Source organism: Ictidomys tridecemlineatus, chromosome 9 (assembly GCF_052094955.1).
Source record: "Ictidomys tridecemlineatus isolate mIctTri1 chromosome 9, mIctTri1.hap1, whole genome shotgun sequence".
Classification (NCBI taxonomy): Eukaryota; Metazoa; Chordata; class Mammalia; order Rodentia; family Sciuridae; genus Ictidomys; species Ictidomys tridecemlineatus.
The window spans coordinates 55,392,605-55,413,144 of NC_135485.1; the positions used below are offsets into that span (position 1 = coordinate 55,392,605).

The 20,540-nt window shown below is 37.3% G+C and overlaps 2 protein-coding genes across 7 annotated transcripts in view; one reads left to right on the forward strand and one right to left on the reverse strand.

Moving 5' to 3' along the window:
• The window catches only part of LOC101955219 (alpha-fetoprotein), a 46,271-nt gene extending 31,369 nt beyond the window's left edge, over positions 1-14,902 (forward strand). For both annotated transcript variants that reach the window (XM_078021406.1, XM_078021405.1), the window contains exons 14-15: positions 5,705-5,837; positions 12,705-14,902. In XM_078021406.1, coding sequence (XP_077877532.1) covers positions 5,705-5,837; positions 12,705-12,836 — 265 coding nt within the window. In that variant the 3' untranslated portion in view covers positions 12,837-14,902. The remainder of the gene's footprint in view (positions 1-5,704; positions 5,838-12,704) is intronic.
• A 1,408-nt stretch (positions 14,903-16,310) lies between these two features.
• The window catches only part of Rassf6 (Ras association domain family member 6), a 41,275-nt gene continuing 37,045 nt past the window's right edge, over positions 16,311-20,540 (reverse strand). For all 5 annotated transcript variants that reach the window (XM_078021407.1, XM_013361949.4, XM_078021408.1 and 2 more), the window contains 3 exons: positions 19,645-19,763; positions 19,441-19,538; positions 16,311-19,340 (listed from right to left, as the gene is read on the reverse strand). In XM_078021407.1, coding sequence (XP_077877533.1) covers positions 19,265-19,340; positions 19,441-19,538; positions 19,645-19,763 — 293 coding nt within the window. In that variant the 3' untranslated portion in view covers positions 16,311-19,264. The remainder of the gene's footprint in view (positions 19,341-19,440; positions 19,539-19,644; positions 19,764-20,540) is intronic.

A 20,540-nucleotide genomic window follows, 5' to 3' on the forward strand; every position in this document is an offset into this window, starting at 1 on the left:
CACTCAGGCGGTATGTAAAGAGAGGGCAGGGAGGGCATAGGAGAGGTAAAACAACTGCACGTGAGTCACACCATGTGCAACACAGTTGTTGGGGTGAGGGTCCAGCTCCTAAGAAGCACAGAGTTGCCAAGTCCTGAATCCCATTCCTAGACACACTGCCTGCACCACATTTTTCTTGCCTGTTCTCATGCTGTGGCGGGCCAGGGAGGAACTCAGCCGCTGTGCTCGTCTTCCCTCTGCTGGCCATTTTGTGGAAGTGCATCCAGAAACTAGCTGACCTGCAGAGAAAGCAAGCCAAGCGGCTAGCTAGGTGTGACTCCTGGGCAGGCTGAGAGACAAGACTGGAGGGGTCAAGGGTGGGGGGCAAATCACGAGGGCATTTGGGATCCTTCAGCTTGTGAGAAAAGAGAAGGCGACTGTATGACACAGATACTTGCTACCTCTCCTGTTAGGGTTCCCTGTTCTCGTTGAATCAACAACTCAAGTCCTGAGGGTACTGTAAAGAAACTCACCTGGAACTTGCTGAAAAAATAAATGAATACATAGGAGAGAAGCTGTGACAATGTACCAACTTACTGTGAGGCTAAGGGAGGAAGGAGACCATGGTTGGAACAAGTGATAATTTAACATGAATGCAAGTTGTGTTATGTTATTTATTGTTATTTTTATTCATTGCTATTATTTTCTTTGCACTATTTATTGAATACATTCCGTGTGCCAAGTACCATGCTCAAACCTTTAATATATTATTTTTTATTCTCACAAAACCTTGCAGTATCCATGCTCAGATTTTCTTTTTATAGAATAGGGTCAGAAAGGTTAAGTGTCTTATCCACCATCTCACCAAACAATGAGTGGAAGACCAAACCAGAACTTGTGACCTTTCATGATCTTAGAAGAAAAGAGAAATCCAGGTTTTACAGGAACGAGCAGAAAATGCTGTCCCCATCTTATATCAACTTTGGGTCCTTAACAGTACTCAATCCCCTTTACCCGACCACAGAAATCTAAATCAGGTGTTTAGAAATACGATCATCCCACTGTGTAAGCCAGCAAGGTCTACAATTTTATTTTAGGTACCCAGGATCCTTGGTTTCTGTAATCTGGGACTTGGGCTACACTATTTTTTTTAATGGGTTGGACAGTGCACTTTAATACCTCAAGCATTACTATTTCTCTAAGAAAACATATTCCACAAAAAAATCCACCAAATTCCAGTGGAAAGTAGTTTGTATTGTCATGTTAAATAATCAACTAAACACTGGTAATTGTCATTCCAGGATAGAATAACTCACTTGACTATATATCCTAACTATGCAGACTTGAATTTTATAGAGACACAAACAAGCACTGTGGTTTTTTTTAAGGGAAGGGGGTCAAATTTAGTTCTGCTTTAGAACAAAAATTGACTATATATAGAACAGTTGGATAGAAAAATATTCTCCTAGTTCTTTAAAAACTTTTGATTTCTTTTATCATTAAAGTAATATACAATCACTTAGAAAACCCAGAAAAAGTAGAGAGAAGAAAATAATAATAATTTAATTCCAATATAGCAGATACATATTATAAATATATGTATAGCATGGGAACATACAATGTCATATGTGCAAGCACACACTCCCAAAGTTGCTTTCTATCCATCTTTCATTCTAGATGATTAATAATGCAGGTTTGCAGGCTCCCGCTAGTATCTGTTTATGCTGAATTTCAGTCACAGAAATTATCCTCAGAATCTTCGGGAGGAGGAATTCTCCAAGCGTGCTGTCTACCGTGATACCATGGGGAAAGTCATCCCCTCCAGCACTGCTGACTCCTGCTCAGCTGCAGTCTGGATCCCTGGACTAGCAAAGAGGCATATGTTTTGTTGTAAGGGGAAGAGTCGACCTCTCCCTGCCCACTTTCCCTTTCAGAGGAAGCTTGCCAGTGCTGCTTGTGTGTTAATGGTTTGCAGGACTTGGATGAAAGAGCTTTCTTGGTATTTTTTTTTGAAGTCTGACTCAGAAATGAGTGTCTGCAGACCTGGCTGAGGAACCACAACTTTACAGACTTCACTCTCCAAGGCTGTCTTACTGGGTGGAAGTCTGAGCCTGGTTTCTTATCTCAGGAAGAGTTCTCCAATGAGCATTGGTCGTTCCCCCATGCTGGTGGCTTCTGGGTGAGGCTCACCCCACCAGTCTGTTATGGAGTCTGAAACCAAAGTGAAGATGACATAGGACCTTTTTTTTTTTTTTTTAGGAGACAATTGAAAGTGCAACATAAACTAACATATATAAAGTGATTAGCACATTGCCTGAAGCACAGTGAATGTAGTACATACTAATAATATACCAAGAGATGTTGGCTATGGCCACTATTTTAAATATAGCTTGTCAAAATGTTATCATGTATGCATTTGTCACTATTCTTTAAAGTAGCATTTTAATAAATCTATAATATTCCACGGTATGAATTTAACCATTTCCTATTGTTGAATATGAAGATTGTCTTCACCTTCTATATTGAATTGTTACAAAGAAAAACTTGGGCATAAATCTGTTCCCATATCTGATTTCTCTAGATTTCTAGGACTTGGAATTAGAGGCAAACCTGGACTTAGTTAATGGCCTCACTTCTTTTTGCACTGTCTTGCTGAGTGCACCACTTATGTGCTTCTCAGACCGGCCTCACCTTGTGGTAACTTCTAGAAGAAGCAGGGGCTGTGCTTCCTATTGTGCTGCTGTTTAGCTCTGTTTATATTCAGGTGTGGGTAGGGTGTGGGGGTGGTGGGAATGGGAGAGGGTGATGCTGCAATAAGAATATCAAAGTGGCCTGTCCCTGGGCTGCCACCTTAAGCTGGAAGTCTGCTTTTATCGTTTCCATGGAGGTCTGCGAGCTGTGTTTGTGGGAGCTGTGGGCACTGCTTCTGTAGACTAAATCCTGGACTGAAGTGGCTGGTTGGCTTCATCTGTTTCCACTTTGCTTCCAGTGCCTGTCTGTCCTGTGGTGACCCTGCTTTCTGCTGCCCAGGGCCTGCTCTGGTACCACATATACTTTGTTGTTGATGGCTACGGGGTCAGCCACAGGTGGGTGGTATCTCTCTCCTGGAGTTAAGTGCCTCAGTGACAGGCCTTGCTGCCTAAGGGGAGACAGCTGAGAGAAGAAAAGGGTGTGCTGGGACCCTTGTCACTGGGGTAGAGTGAAACTGACCACCCCTTCCCCTGCTGCTAGTCACTCTTCCCCATCATCTCCAGTCAATGACAGCTATCACAAACTGTATTTGTCACCTGTATCTGCCATTCCAGGCAAACCAAAGTTTTCTGCCTTGTAATAGAAGTACCCATGTAAATATCCTAAAGCCTAAAATATTTACTACCTGAAAGAGTTTGGTGATCTCCGATTTAGACTGAAATAGAAAATTCATACCCCATTTGAATCAAATGTATGATATATGATATGTCAAGATCATTGTAATGTTTTGAGCAACCAATAAAAAAAAGAAATAGTATACTGAGAACTTTGAGATATTTTTCTTTCATTTATAGCACAGATAAAGCCACTTAGTATTGTCAATGTGAATTTGAAAATGAAGTAAGTAAAGGTGTTGAGTAAGCTGTATAATATCGATCAATGTACGTTCTTCCTATTGTTCGTGCCTCATTTTCCTTTTTTTAATGTTTTCTTGCTCTGAAACAGTGAAAGAGGGGGTAGGGGAGGGAGGGAAAGAGATTTTCTGTAAGCATAAGCAACACTAGTATCAGAAGATTTGAATGCCTATTAAATAGGGAGACAGAAACCAGATTACAATGTTGAATGTTCAAGATATTAAAACCCTGTTGTTTATAGTTGTGGGGGAAAATTCTGTGGGGAAAATCTGAGATGATGAATCATTGAAGTTTGAAATTAACTTGTTGGTCTTACCATTAATAACATATAAGACATCCTCAATTTCTATGTGTATTGTACTTGTAATTTGCTTGGAAATTTATTTATTTATTTGTTTGTTTATTTTTTCGGGACTGGAGATTGAGTCCAAGGCCTCACATGTGCTAATCAAATGTCCTACTACTGAGTTGCATCCCCAGCTCTTGGAATTTAATTGTTTGGAATGCACAAAAAGTATAGGAAAAACTTTAATTCACTATATACTATCCGTATGCAATCAAATAGCAGAAAACAAAGGTGTTACCTAATAATAATTACAATAAAGAATTAAACTTAACATCATGGTTGTACTGAGAAGGCATGCTTGTAGAAAGTTTGCTCCGTAAACATAAAGATAGCAATGGCCATTGTGAAGGCAGTGAGGCTTGCAGGGCCATTTTGGGGGTCTTCAGCCTGGAGAGTGGGAGCAAGGATTAGGCCTGGGTGGTGTATAGCTCTGAGTAAGTAGTTTGTGATCTGGCCTGTGGAACTCAGGGAGTGCTTGTATTTTTTTTTTTTAATTTTTATTATTGGTTGTTCAAAACATTACATAGTTCTTGACATATCATATTTCACACTTTGATTCAAGTGGGTTATGAACTCCCATTTTTACCCCGTATACAGATTGCAGAATCACATCGGTTACACATCCACTGATTTACATATTGCCATACTAGTGTCTGTTGTATTCTGCTGCCTTTCCTATCCTCTGCTATCCCCCCTCCCCTCCCCTCCTCTCCCCTCCCCTCTTCTCTCTCTACCCCATCTACTGTAATTCATTTCTCCCCCTTGTTTTTTTCCCTTACCCCTCACTTCCTCTTGTATGTAGTTTTGTATAACCCTAAGGGTCTCCTTCCATTTCCATGCAATTTCCCATCTCTCTCCCTTTTCCTCCCACCTCTCATCCCTGTTTAATGTTAATCTTCTTCTCATGCTCTTCCTCCCTACTCAGTTCTTAGTTACTCTCCTTATATCAAAGAAGACATTTGGCATTTGTTTTTTAGGGATGAACTAGCTTCACTTAGCATAATCTGCTCTAATGCCATCCATTTCCCTGAAAATTCTATGATTTTGTCATTTTTTAATGCAGAGTAATACTCCATTGTGTATAAATGCTACATTTTTTTTTATCCATTCGTCTATTGAAGGGCATCTAGGTTGGTTCCACAGTCTTGCTATTGTGAATTGTGCTGCTATGAACATCGATGTAGCAGTGTCCCTGTAGCATGCTCTTTTTAGGTCTTTAGGGAATAGACTGAGAAGCGGAATAGCTGAGTCAAATGGTGGTTCCATTCCCAGCTTTCCAAGAATTCTCCATACTGCTTTCCAAATTGGCCGCACCAATTTGCAGTCCCACCAACAATGAACAAGTGTACCCTTTTCCCCACATCCTCGCCAGCACTTGTTGTTGTTTGACTTCCTAATGGCTGCCAATCTTACTGGAGTGAGATGGTGTCTTAGGGTGGTTTTGATTTGCATTTCTCTGACTGCTAGAGATGGTGAGCATTTTTTCATGTACTTGTTGATTGATTGTATGTCCTCATCTGAAAAGTGTCTGTTCAGGTCCTTGGCCCATTTGTTGATTGGGTTATTTGTTATCTTATTGTCTAATTTTTTGAGTTCTTTGTATACTCTGGATATTAGGGCTCTATCTGAAGTGTGAGGAGTAAAGATTTGTTCCCAGGATGTAGGCTCCCTATTTACCTCTCTTATTGTTTCTCTTGCTGAGAAAAACTTTTTAGTTTGAGTAAGTCCCATTTGTTGATTTTAGCTTGTGTTTTTGCACCTCCTTTCTGATTAGGCTCCTCAGCAGCCTCGTGCGGCAGAAACCATCTGCAACAGAGGCGCAGTTCCAGTGGGTACTTGTGGACTTCACGCACCTGGTGGAGATGTGCTGCCATGCAGAGGAAAGTGACATGTGTTTTCAGAAAGAGGTAACTGTATTTCCTTGTTTATCCTTAAACAGGAATGTTACTGCGAGGAAAAAACCTTTCCTCACTGCAATCATGAAAAGGTTAGAACATCAGGCCAGGTGGATTTGAGTAATTAACTATATTTCATCTTGGAATAGTTGGATATTTATGTGTATTTGAAGAAATTTGGCACAAATAGAGATGCATACAGCAGTCATGACACCAGATAGACTGGGAATGTTTAGCATTGGGTATGACAAGAAGGAGGAATCCATGTAACTATAGAGAAATTATGTCCTTGGAAAATACAGAAGAATTAATTTTTTTTTTTTGCACAAAATTAACAGTTTAAAAACCTGTCTGGGAAATCTGGAGATTTGTTTTAAAAACGTAGGGGCACAATCAGGTCACTAACTATGTTTGGGAGAGAAACTAGGGAACCAGGTAAACAGATTTTATTTTCGCAGTGGTCAGAAGTTCATGAGAACAGGAGTTAAAGAACAAACAGGACAGAGCACTGAGAGGATCAAGAGACCTGTGTGAACACACACCCCAAGCTAACTACCAGGACAGTATTTTCTTTAATTTATCTAATTGCATGTAATTAACAAGTAAATTATTTTTCACAAGTTGGTGAATTATGCAACTTACATTGCAAAGAAAATCTTGGTAGGATGTGCCACAGCAAATTCATATAAACTCACCAAAGGGAAATTAATGCAGGAGTACCTGGGTTGGACCGGCAGAGACATGAACTCAGGAGCAGAAATTAAAGTACAGCAGGTGATAGAATCTGAGTACAGGAAGGTGAGTATGTGGTTAACAAAAAGAGAGGAAGTATCTTGATGCTTTGGCAGGCCAGGCTGGGGCTGATTAGGAGTAAGGGTAAGTTCAGCAATGGCCCTGGATAACACTTTCAAAAGTAATAATTTTCACTACTGCCTTAATTACCTGCAGTGGCTTCTTTCCATTATTCAGCTAAACTTTGCATGTGTTTATATTGATATTCACATAGGTACAGATGCTCCTCAACTTATGATGGGGCTACATCCTTACAAGACCCTAAGTTGAAAATTTCACAAGTTGAAAATGTGTTTAATACACTCATCTTCAAACATCATATTGCAGCAACCCAGTACACTGTAGAGTGTGGTTGTTTACCCTTGTGATTGTGGGACTGACTGATGATACTCAGCATGTCTATATATAGTATAGCATATCACCAGCCTGGGCAAAGATCAGAATTAAAGTTCAAAGTGCTTTCTGCTGAAACTGTATGGCTTTCATACCATCATAAAGTCAAAATATCCTAAACCATCATAAGTAAGGGACCACATACATAGACTAGTCAAGGGCAGGCAAATGACAGTCCTCAGGATAAATCACTCCTGCTTCCTGTTTATGTATCGGTAAGAGTTTATTGGCAGATAGACTGCTGTGGTTTGGATGAAAGGTTCATGTGCTGGAAGCTTAGCTCCTAGTGTGGTCATGTTGAAGTGGTGGACCTACTGTCAGGGCTTGGTCATTGAGGGTACTGCCCTCAGAAGGGATTAATGTAGTTCTCATGGGACCGTAGTTATTTCCCACAACAGCAGGTAGTCATAGAAGAAGAAGCCTGACCCTTGAGTCTCTCTGGCTTCCAGTCTTCCATCTGGTCTCTCCATATATACTCCCACCATTATGTTATCTGTCAGGATGCTCCTACCAGAGGCCAGATAGTGCTATATGATCTTAATCCTTCAGCCTTCAAAACTGTGAGCCAAATAAACTTCTTCTCTTTCTACATTACCCATCCTCAATGGTTTTGTTATAGCAAGAGAATGCAGACGAAGGACAGATCCACGCATTAATTTATCGCGTGTCTATAGTTACTTTCTTGTTATAGTGGCAGAATAGTTAGGATAGAGAATATACGAACTACAAAACCCAAAATATTTACTATCTAGCTCTGCACAGAAAATGTTTGCTGACCTCTGGAACAGTACAAAATGTTTATTTTTAAATTCATTTTAACTTTCATAAAGCATTCAGAAAACATGTTCTCACCTGAGTAACAACCTCATATCCCACACATAAAAATACTTCCACTGAAGGGGCTGTGTCTGTAGATTCCCAAGGGAGTGTTTTTGAAGTGATCTTGCTTTTGAGGTTGAATTCTACTTGTTCAAATTATTTCATCAATAGTGTTACAGGAAGATTCCTGTTTCCTTTTACTTAAAGTTGTTTTCCTAAAAGAAAATTTCAATTGAATGATGAAAAAGGACAAATATTGTTCATTTTCTTTCCCTTCCTTCATTACTTTAGGATCTCTCCCAAAATTCAGGGGAAAAACAGAAGTTATAGGAAGAGTATGTCATTATAATTAAAATTAAAAATCCAGACAAAAATGCTTATTTTACATAATTATGCCAATCTCTGAAGTTTAGTCAGGTTTACCTTTGTGCAATTATTCAAAGGCAACATTCTCAAATTTTAGTGTATAACAGAATAACCTGTGAAAGCTTGTTAAAATGAAATAAATGTGTTGCACTTGGAGTTTCTGATTCAGTAGGTCTTGGGTGGGGACTGATCATTTGCATTTCTGACAAGCTCCTGGTGCTGCTGCTGCTGCTGATTTGGGCAACACATTTTCGGAAACGTTTTTCTAAGTGCTCCTAAATAATCATAACCTGCTTCTCCTCCTCTTCAGTATTTCCTTATGACTAACTCTTGGTGAGAAGTTGGAACAAGGACGGTAACAGAAATAAACAATTCAAAAATAACATAATTGTGAAAGAATTGGGGGACATAAAATATGAGGATAAGAAGACAATATATTCAAAATAACTGAATATAAAAATGCCTATTATACAAGGTAGGAATAGAATATGAAAATATTTTGGAATATTATCATTAAATGTTTTGCCTCTGGCTTCTGCATTTGTGGAAGGAGTCTGGGGTTGACTATAGTGCAAAGTAATAATACCCAGGAACTTCCCAGGAGTCTCTATGAAACCCAATCCCAGGAGTGAGAAGGCATAGGTGCTCCTAGGGCTGTAAAAGACTAACTGCTCCAAGGACCTACAAGGCATATACTTTGTTTTCTTTTCTGAGAAAATAGCAGTCAATTATGTGAGCCTGTTCTGCCTGTTGAAAGAAAAGTGGGCAAGCTTAAAACCTGCCTGTCCAGCTATATCTGTTGGGAGGGAAAGCAATTTATAGATAAGATGGAAGCCATATTTTAAGAAGTAAGCCCACAATAAAGGATACTTCTAAGGAGAAAAAGGAGAGACAAATTCAATATTACATTGTTGGCAAAAGTAAGAAGGAAACATAAAAGAGGGGAAAAATCAGGAGATTCAGATTATTTTATCTACACAGAGTGAAATAGTTTAGGGCGGATATAACCTGTTCAACCCCTTCACCAATTTACCAGTGTGAATTTGGGCTGTCCAGAGAAGAGGCATTATACATTTCGTGAAGTAATGTGAATTGTAGTCATTCGAAGGCTCAAAGAGAAAATTGTATTGACAGAAATTCTTTAGGCTACTCGCAGAAAATCCTCCCTGTGAGGAATGATAATTAAAGCCTGAGACATTAATCTACAAACCAATAAACTATGAGGATATTCTATTATGATCCCATATTCTGTTATCAGAATTCTGCTATGAAAATAACCAAGTTAATATGAATTAGCAGAAGCTTGGACAGGTTGAAATGCTGGTTTGAAAATAACATATGAAATTTAACAAAGAAGAAAAGGTAAAGTTTTGCTGTTGGATGAGACTTACTTAGCAGAAATTCATGTGAAGAAATCTGTTGGCTTTAATAGTCTATATGTAACCATGAGACTCACAGTTTGATTGCTCTACTGTCAAAGGTACTGCAATATTGGCATGCATTCCTGAAGGAAAACTATGATTGGATTACATACATTGATAACCTCAATTTATATTGATCTTATCATTTGGGGTTGCTATAATTCATTGTCTCTTGATATTCTACATCATTTTGAAAATGATAGAAGTAATACATAAATTTAGCAAAAGTTCAAGTAGAGGAGCAGAGTAGCTTCCTCACTTCCAAGAGGCAACCAATCTTAAATTTTCACTACTAGTAACCTGTGATTTTTATCATCCTTTCAATAGTGTTTTAAAATGTTACCATCACTTAAAAATACAGTGCACTTACACTCACTTCAGTCATCCTGTCTGTATCCAAAGACTCTCTGTGTGTATGTGTATGTGTGTGTATATGTGTGTGTGTGTGTTTATTGTTAGTTTTAATTGGTTATATTCTATTTCTGGATCCTTCAACTTAGCGTCTAATAATCCTCTGAGGACTTGATTGACATGTCTAAACTTCCTTTCATTTCTGTGCAACCTTTCCTATATTTTATCTTTATATTTTAAATATTTATTTTTTAGTTGTAGGTGACACAATATCTTTATTTCATTTTTATGTGGTGCTGTGTTTTGAACCTAGTGCCTCACGTGTGCTAAGCGAGCCCTCTACCACTGAGCCACAACCTCAGCCCACCTTTCCTATTTTTTAAAAAAGCTATTCTATGACTTCTGCTTTGTCCAGATTTATACATCCTGCCTTGTTTCTATAACATTTATGTCATTTGTTAATAGGTTGCTGCTGTAAGCTGGGAGCTATTAAACAGTCTATTCAATGGAATGTTTACTTGAAATATTATTTATAACAGTACCATGTTCTATGTTGACAAAACAACAAAGTCCCTACCTTCATCACACCACTAAAATATTTCAGGTTCTTACATAGTTTCTATGACAGAATATTCCATCAACTTAGAGCTGTATTTTGAAAACTCCTCTGGGTTAATGTTTCAGTTTGAATTAAGTTACTTTTAGATCCAAGTAGTATCTATCCACATGAATTTTCTTTTCACTGCAATCCTGGGTAAATTGGACTATTTCTATTATCCCATGTTGTGTTCTTTCTTGAATTCTTTTAAGTTTTGTTGGGCTGCATTTTTCAAGTTATGTCTGTCTTTTGTTATTTTTTTTCAGAATGAATACCTTGGAGAAAAACTTTTTGTTTTTTTTTTTGCATTTTTAAAGATTATTTTGGCCATATATTTGCATAGCACTTTTGCTGGTATGCCAGTGGGAATTCTTTAATTGTTAATTAAATTAAATTCTGGTTAATCTAACCTAGGTAAAAAATGAATTTATTTAAAGCACAATGGTGGCTTTAAGAATCTGTGGGAAGTTTGAAAAAATAGACTTGGCACTAGACAGGAACAAAAGCAGTGCAGAAATCAATGACTCTCTGGTCTTTTGCTGCTGATACATCTTTTTATGGTTGCTATTCTGAGATCCTATTTATCCACTTTGATATATTGGTCAATATTATTCCCAACTGCTTTCTTTTTTCTCACTAGAAATTCATCAACATCTCTTACACTGATAGTGCTTTTTTATAGTTTTTAAAACATTGACAGGGGTTTCTTCTCTTTTTGTATATTTTTATTGTTATTGCATTGTGATTGCAGAAAAGATGAGTAACACATTTTGAAAGGATATGGGAAATTGTTAAGTCCAGAGTATACAGAGTAGAAAATGGATTAAAAGCCATGTCATGGGGATATGGAGGAATACACTGGTAATACTTATCCTAAATCTGAGGGTGGGTGACATGATAGCAGTCCCCCAACAGGCCCAGCATCATAGGAAATCAAACAGTGAGAAATTTGAACTCCGTGTAAAGAAGATTTTTCTTTTCTATCCTCCACATTCCCTCACATGAGTCCATGTTTTACATAACCTGTAACTAATTCTTGGATGGGCCTCATCTCTAGCTGTGGCGTTATCATCACTGGTTTTATTTCATTCTGGGCCATTCTCATTATTAAAAATATTTTTCTTAGAGGCCTTTCTTTTACCTCATCTTAGTCAGAAACTTTTCTTTTTACAGAATTTTTTATCATAACAGAAATTTACCAGGGAACCATGGAATAAGTGTGGTCAGGAAGGACTGATGTAAGAAAAGATTGTTCAGAGAAATGGACAAGATTAAATATTGAAGGTCTTGGGTTACACTTATAAAGAACTTTCCCATGAAAATTGATTTAAAAAGTCATGGATTACCAAAGAAGCATCTTAACCTCCAGAAGCATTTATGAAAACAATCCTAAATAGATTCTAAAGTGTCTGAATGATTTAGTGTGGTACATTTTAAAGAGAGTAGGAGGAAGGACGAAATTAACAGTCTTCTAAAGATTTTCCACAGAGTCCCTGGGGCTCAAAGGATTGCTAGTCAGCTGTGCCTCTGTGTGTGTGTGTGTGTGTGTGTGTGTGTGTGTGTGTGTGTGTACCTTAACAGTGGGGTTCTGGGGCTCCATTTTCACTGTAGCTAAAGATCTCACTTCATCTGTCTAGGCTGCTACAAATTATTTTTATTTGAATAAAAACTGTACAAGTAAAAACTGAGGAGAACTGCTGGACTGAATATAGAGGTCTATTCACGTCCACATGCAGGGGTGGAAACATGTGATTCAGATCTGGTGCTGGTGTCTCTATACCTCACTGAGTGGTGAAGGGGGCCAGACTAGACTAGTTTTACAATTCAGTAAGAGGTTGATGCTAATGATCTGTTTATAACCTGCAGCAAAAGAGTACAACATTTTTGTGAGGAGAAAAAAAAATTTATATATATATATAATTGTCCCCAAAGTAGGACAGGGCTTAAAATGAATTGACTCTTTATGCTAAGGGACTAAGTCTGTGGGAAAGTACCTTGAAGAAAGGGTATAGTAGAGCCTATCTTGGAAATAGTAATTCCTGAAGGTTTTTCTACTTGGGGACCATAGTTGTTTAGATTTCTCGTTTTTTCTTTCCCATCCACCCCCTCACATTTGTGTTTATTTGCTTTTTTCTCTAGGGGTCAAAACTGATTGAAAAGTGCCAGTCCTTTCCTGGAAGGCTAAATAATGCCAGAAATTGTCAACGTAGGATCTTGGCTAAGAAGACCATTTTGTTTTTCACGAATAATGAAACTCATGTTGATTATTGAAAATAACAATTAACAAATAAATCTTTAGCACCTCACAATGTTATCCAAGAACACTGGCCGAGTGTATACTAAATATCTCCTTTCTACCGAGCAGAAAGCTACTTACCGAAACCCTCAGATGATCCACTCTCCTTTCCCTTTTCCTTTTAAGTTTTTGCCTCTGGAGAGCAGCAGGTAGAGGTAAAGGCTGCCATATCTAGCTGGGAACTGGCTGCTGGGCTTCCACCATGAAAAAGACCTCAAGGGTGATTTGGAATTCTGTCTATATCACTACTGAAAGTCAGTGGACTTAATTAAGCATGCTTTATCATAAAATTACCTTTTCCCAGATATGACACTGATATTGGTACCCTGGGCTTCTAATATATTGATATTAATTTGATCTTTATGTGATGATTAGTCTTTACCTTGGAAATCTTGCTATAAATAACCTAAAGAATTTATAATTTGAACTGATTTTTGCTTTTGCCAGATTCTTTTGTATAACGAAATAATCAGTAATATTTACTTTCTAAATAGATGCGTACTTTTGATTGGAGAAATACAGAAGAAAAATTTCAATGTCATTATGGTGCTCTTTATTTGATTTTAAATATTGTTTTTCTTCACCACTGTGATTTCAGTATGGTGATACACATTAGCAAATTAAATCCAATAAACAGTTGTGGACTTTATAATGTGTTCAGTTCACTATGCTAGATACTATAGGAAATAATATAAATATGAATATAGTAAGAACAAATTTCTAACGAATTAATATTAGATATAAGCACATAGGAATTATAATAAAAGGCAAATTTCACATTTCTGTTTTTACAACAGTAGTGAACTGTCATTGTGGTGTACAGGGATTTGAGATCATATATTGTCATTGAAAGAAGTGGCCCTAGACCAGCTCTAGAAAGTGGGAACAGTTAGTTTCAACAGAGATGTGAGGAAGGTCTTCAGGGAGGGTGAGTGATCCATCTGGCTGTTTTTAAGACAGGAACTAAGTAATGGTGGACAGTAAGGCTTAGTGGAATAGAAAGCTGCAAGGGTGGGTAAGGATTTCTGCTGGTTTAACTGTACTATTTATCACATACTTCTCAAGTGCAAAGTGCCAGCTTTTCTGTGTATTATTCACATGACTCCCACAACCGTCCAATAGAGTAGGTGCAATAGGCTCTCCTTATTTCTGGGTTCCTCACCCATGGGTTCAATGAACTGCAGATGGAAAATATTTGAAAAACAATGGTGTCTGTACTGGACACGCACAGACTTTTTTCCTTGTCATTATTCCCTAAACAATATAACTACTATTCACATAATATTTACATTCTCTTAGGTAGCATAAGTAGTCAATAGATAATTTACAGGATGTGGGAGGATGTGGGTAGGTTATGTGCAAACACTATGTCATTTTATATAAGAGACTTGAGCATCCTCAGATTTTGGAATCTGAGGAAAGTCTTGACGCCAATCCCCCACAGATACTGAGGGATGACTGTACCATGGTTCCCATTATATAAGTGAGGACACATAAAAAGAATTCCAGACTGAAAGAGCCTGGTTGAAAGTGAGGACCTAGATGATGGGTGCTAAGAGTATGGATTCTAGAGTCAGAGGTGTGAATCCTACCTATTCCTTCTACTAAAGATCTTAGCAATCTTCTTACCTCTTCATGGATTACTTTTCTCATCTATAACATGGACTTGAAAGAATAATGTCTTCATTGGGATTAAGTGTCTTCATTTGCATTAAATGAGTCAATATATGTAAAGCACTTAAAATAGTACCTAGTGAGTGGTAAATGTATTAGGCAGAACTATATGAAATTGCTCTTTTCTAAGTCAAATATTGATAATTTTAGGTGGCTCAATCCAATAAGTGTTAACATATTATTAAGAAGGCAAATAGATGCCATTGAAGGGTTTTGCCCTCCCTGGTTGCATCCTATTCTCCTTTCCTTTCCTATGTACTTACCTCAGCCTAATAATTATAACTCCTAGCTTTTTCTCTTATCAATTGCCTTGCAAATGGAGTTCTTTCTACTTCAGTTCCTGAAAGCAATCTGAATAGCCCCAAAATCCATAAGAACACTGCTTAACTGTCTTTCACAGAGCCATGAGATAATAAAATATACTCCCATATTAGGGAAAATCACTTACCAGAGTTTCTATATTTCTTTAGCTATTGGAGCAAACTGGGAAAAAAGCATACTTATAAAGGACATTTTATAAAAATATTTAATAATAAATATTTAATAATTTACTCATTCATTCACTAATTCACTAATTACTTTATTCAACTTATTTTTATCGAGCACATCCTATATACAAGGCACCATATGAAGTACAACCAAGTATATAAAGATGAATGTGACAGGTTCTCTACTGTTAGTAAGAATAATAAATTATCTAGAGTTTAATTTGATCAATATATAAATGGTGAAGTTTTTTAACTACATAAAACAAGAAAAATGTGTTTGTGACAAAACTTTATAGTATTATGCAAAATAACTCTTAAATAGACAGATTTTTGCCTCAGAAATTGTGTTAGTTGTTTATTTCCATATAATGAGCTATCCTAAAATTTAGCAGCATATCACAGTAAGCCTTTATTCTCTGTTTCCAAGGATCAGAAATCCAGCAGTGATTGCACTGAGTTTTCTGGTTCTGGGTCTTGCATGAGTTGCAGCCAAACTATTAAATGGGGTAAAGTAATCTCAAGACTTGACAGAGGGTGGAAGATCCCTTTCAAACTGGTCCATTTATGTAGCTATTGATGAGAGGCCTGGATTTCTTGCTGGCTTTTGACACAGGTGTAAGGACTCGTGTAATGCCTCATCAGGTAAGTCTTTTCCTAAGACTACTTAGGCCATGAGAGTTGTTCCCCTAGAGCGAGAGAGAGAGAGAGAGAGAGAGAGAGAGAGAGAGAGAGAGAGAGAGAGAGAGAGAGAGAGAATGCACGAGAGCGCAACAAGGAAGCCACAGTGACTTTTTATGATCTAATCTTCAAAGTCTCACATGCTTCCTTTTGCTTTCCCTTATTAGAAGCTAGTCACTAATTATTTAAAAAGAGTAGATTTTAAATATACTAATCATAAAGAAATGATAAGTATGTGAAGTGTTGGATATATTAATTAACTTGATTTAATCATCCCACAATGTATACATATAACATCACATCGAACCCTATAAATATAGAATAGCTATTTTTCAATTAAAAGTAAAAAGAAATCAGTAAGTCCAACTCAATCACAGGTGAGGAGGATTAGGCTGCATTTTTTTGAGAGGAAAAGTACCAAAGATTTTATGGATGTATCACAAGTTCAAGTCCAGTCTGGGCAACTAAGTGAGACCCTACCCCCAAATAAAAGTGAAACAAAATGAATATTAAAAAATAAAAAGGGCTAGGGATGTATCTCGGTGGCAGAGTGCCCATGGGTTCAATCCTTCGTACCATAAACATACATACACACACAGAGAAAAAAAAAACCATTTAACACATTTATTATAGAACGCTTAATAAGTATAGCAAAACTAGAAATACATAATCACTCATAATTCTGTAGTACAGACAAAATTACATTTAACATTCTTTTTTTGTGTGTACACATACAAATATTAGTGTGTGCATGTACACATATAAACACATGTATCTGGTTGATAATAAATATTTTGCAATATGTATATATTCTTACTTAACTATATAAAGAAAATTTAGCTCTATAATTCAAATTTGGAAAAAAAAATTAATGACCACATAACATTTTCTGAGTAAATGTGTTGTTTCTTCTTAAATCTTTTTCCTATTTTTTGGACATTTATGTTTTTCACTTCCTTTTGTCACAATAAATGACATTATATTTGAAGAATGTCTTTGCATCTCTATTTCTATATAAGATCTTTCATGTAGAATTATAGAATAAGCTTACTATTAACTCTTGTCTTCAAAAAAAAATCACACCTATTTGTATTTCTATCATTTGTCGGGGTGCCCATCTCATTGTGATTTATTGAGTAGTTAACATTTCTTTATCTTTGCTAATAGAATTTGTCTTCTGTTGACATGCTAGTTACTATGTTATTGTTTTTCAACTCCAAGTTCAGTTCGTTGCCTGCTGTTATGAAAATGAGCATCAGCCCTTTAAATGTTTCCTTTGCAGTTTACATGATGTCATGCTTTGCCAGCAGAGGGCGATGCAGGTGAAAGGAGGCTTTCTTAATTCCTAGGAGCTGGCAGGCCAGATTCCCGGATATAGGACTTTGCTTCACCACTCTGCTCAGAGTGGTTTCTCCAGCCCAAGTTGCCTGTAGGGTGCAGCTTTCTTCAGCATTTGTTTCTCCATCTGCTTCTCCAGCTTTTGATTTGGGCAATGATGGTCTACCCTGAAGCCCAGGTACAGGCCTCTTCCTTGGCTCAAATTGCTGCTGTCACATCTGAGCACAGTGTCTGCTTGCAGACTCAAGGGGTCAGTGATCTAGCGTGCTTCTTTCCTGGCATTTGTTCCATGCAGCCTCGAAGATGCCCCAGCCTAAATCTTATACAGTATTATTCTAGATTCCTGCAAAACAGCCCCTTCAGCTCCTAGTCTTCGTGCCCACCTTCAACAAAGCTCCTAGTCCCCCTGTGTATCTCCCTCATCTAGTCACACTCCAAAGGTTAGTTCCTGCTTGCCCAGCAAGTGTGCTGCTATTCTGGCCTGGGCAGCCTCCCTAACTTCTATCCAGGGGGCTGCAACCACACCATTCCCAGTAAATTCTGAAATCCTCATTCCAATTTCTTCCTTTTTAGGGTTGTCTCCCTCAGCCTTAGGTACCCTTTCACGTTCTCTTACCATCTTTACACATACTCTCCGATCATGACTTCATAATTCTTTGTTTAAGTTACTGTATGTTTCTGTCTGCTGATTGAGCACATACACAAAGAGGTGATCACTGTTAAAGATACAACTTTTTCCCTATACTCAGTTGCCATTTGTACTTCCTCATCTGGGATTTTTCTTTTCATATCATTTCATAACATATATCTTTTTATTTTCTATGCAAGGCTTGGTACTTATGCATTTTGTAGATTTTCAATATGTTAATGTTTATCATTTATAGAAGGCACTTGATATTGCCTTAATTTTTTAAAGTAGACTGAATTTTAACTATCACATTTATCTTATTTTAGTGAGACAAAACTATTTTCCTATTAACTCATTGATGATAAAAGTAGAAGCCTCTTTTTTACTCAGTAAAAGAGTAACAGAAAAAGTCATAGTACACTTTCACTTTCAACCAATTCAGATTTTTGTGATAATGGTAAGTAATACCTCTGTCTTAAAAATGTTTCACATTTTAATGTTAATAATTAATCTTTCACCTGGGTTTATTACATACAACCTTATTCCTTAGAATATGCAATGACCAACAATATAACACAATGCTTATGAAAAATTCAAGTGGAAGTAGTTTGGGGAGTGGAAGAATGTTGCACCATTCTTCATTTTAATACAGATTCATAAATAAAATCATAGCTGGAACTTGTAGCATTTCTTTCTTCTGAGCGTGTTTTTTCAAGATGAGCTTAGCAGATTATAAATACCTCAAGTGTGTCTTGTAGAACAGGGTGCTTCGACAGCACAGCTCCAGACCTCTGCCTGGCACAGCCACCGGAGCTTTGCTTTATCCACTGTACTCATTCAGCCAAAAATAGATATTTGTGGCCAAGTCTGGTTTTATCTAATGCAATATATTAAGTCTTTGTGGTATATTTGCTTGGAAAAATAAAGAAAGGGAGTTCAATTTTAAGAATAGTTTTGAAAGTGCTTAGTAGAGCAGAGAAAGAAAAAAGGGCCAAGACTGAGAAAATGATAATTTGGATCTCTTAGCAGACTCCATAATCTTTTCCTTCCCAAAAGATAGATAGCTGTAATATTACAGTCATCAACTCAAAGAGACACAATCCTGGCTTTAATGAAAATGTCAGCTTGTTCAAGGAGATGTGAAACATCGTGACTGTCAGATCCTTAATGGTGTAAGAATGTGATTCTTGTTCATTTCAAGAACTGGCAGTTTTTACTTCCAGTCATTTCTCTGTTAGTTGCTGATATTTCAGTTCTCTTGAGAATTCAAGCTGAAAGAAGTTTGACCTGCATAATATTAAAAATGCCACCTAAACTTATGTTTATTACACATTTTACGATAATAGATATTTTTGGAATACACAGTATCCAAACTTATTTCAGTTACTGAAACTAGATTTGAACTCATTTTAGTCTAAACATGAACCCTGGTTAACCTCATCACTTCAAAGAAAAACAAGCTGTTTCAACATTTGGTTTTCTACCAGTTCAAAGTCACAGGTAATGGTTTGAAGGCTAGTGCAGACTTTATGCATTTGTCAAATAGCAATCTCTCTGTAATTCTGTTGACATGTTTTAGTAATAGAGGCCTGTATTACTAAACTGTCGTCTCTGTTTTTACTTTCCGTTTACTTTGAAGACATTTCAGTAGAATGGCCTTTTCTGTGTGGAATCTGAAAATGAGAAGTAGGAGAGAGTATTAAAAACCGGACTCATACTGTGCATTCAGTCTTTTAAAAGGACCAAGTGCCCAGGTGCACACACTTGACTTACTTTGCTATCGTTTTTTGAATCTCTCTCTTCTCTTCTTCATTTAATCTTTGAAGAATGGACTCCAAGAGGGAAAAATGAAAGTTAATGTATTGCGCCACCTGAGAAAGAAAAAACATACAAAAAAAGAAAGCAGAACATTTATGTGAGAAGTGCTGAGTCAGGAGAGAAGATGCAGAGGCAGGTTCAGGGTGGTCATATCCATACATCACTGCTAATTTCTTCTGCATCTTTATCCATGAGAAAAATTCGAGCATTGTTTTTGGAAGGTCCTTGTAGAAGCCTCTGCAGTAGTGGGATATCTGTCTTTTTTAGCCGTCTCTGCTCTGTAAATGAAAATAAGAATCAACCACATTCAGGGACATTACTAGAGAAAAAGAATAAAGATGATTTTTCCCATTCACTTTCTTTGTCTCATTTCGGAAAAAATAGACCTAAAGAGAACAACAACAGGAAGCTCTCACTTGAAGTGGAACAGTATCCCCTCCCCACCCCCCCACCCCTACCCCTCCTCTGCTCCCCTGGTTTGGAGCAGGTGTTCCAAGACTCCAGTGGGTGAAACTGCAGACAGTACCAAATCTTACACATGGCATGTCTTTTTCTTATACACACATACCTATGATAAAGTTTAATTTATAAATTAGGCACAATAAGAAATTGGCACTAATAATAAAGTATAAAACTGTAACAAAATATATTCTAATAATATCGTCTGCATCACTACTCTGAGGCCATTATTAAGTAAATAAGGGTTATTTGAACACAAGCCCTGTGGGACCTGTGGGACCTCAGCAGTTGATGAGTAAGAAAGAGATAATCAGGTCAGAGAGAAATGGGAGGCAGTGATCACTACCCTAATAGACACAGCAAGAAGAGAAAATGAAAAAGATAGATGTGCAGAGGTGGACAGAGATATAATTGCCTAACACTTCCTGGAGAACCCTCAGTCGACCCCCAGGGTTTCTGATCCCCATTCAGATAATCGAATGGCCACTAAGAAAACTCTTAAGTATTATAAATTCTTTGAGGATACTTCAACTTTAGATTATCTTTCTCTGAAATTGAAGGACATAAGTAATGTTCTAAAACCCTCTTCTCTTTCT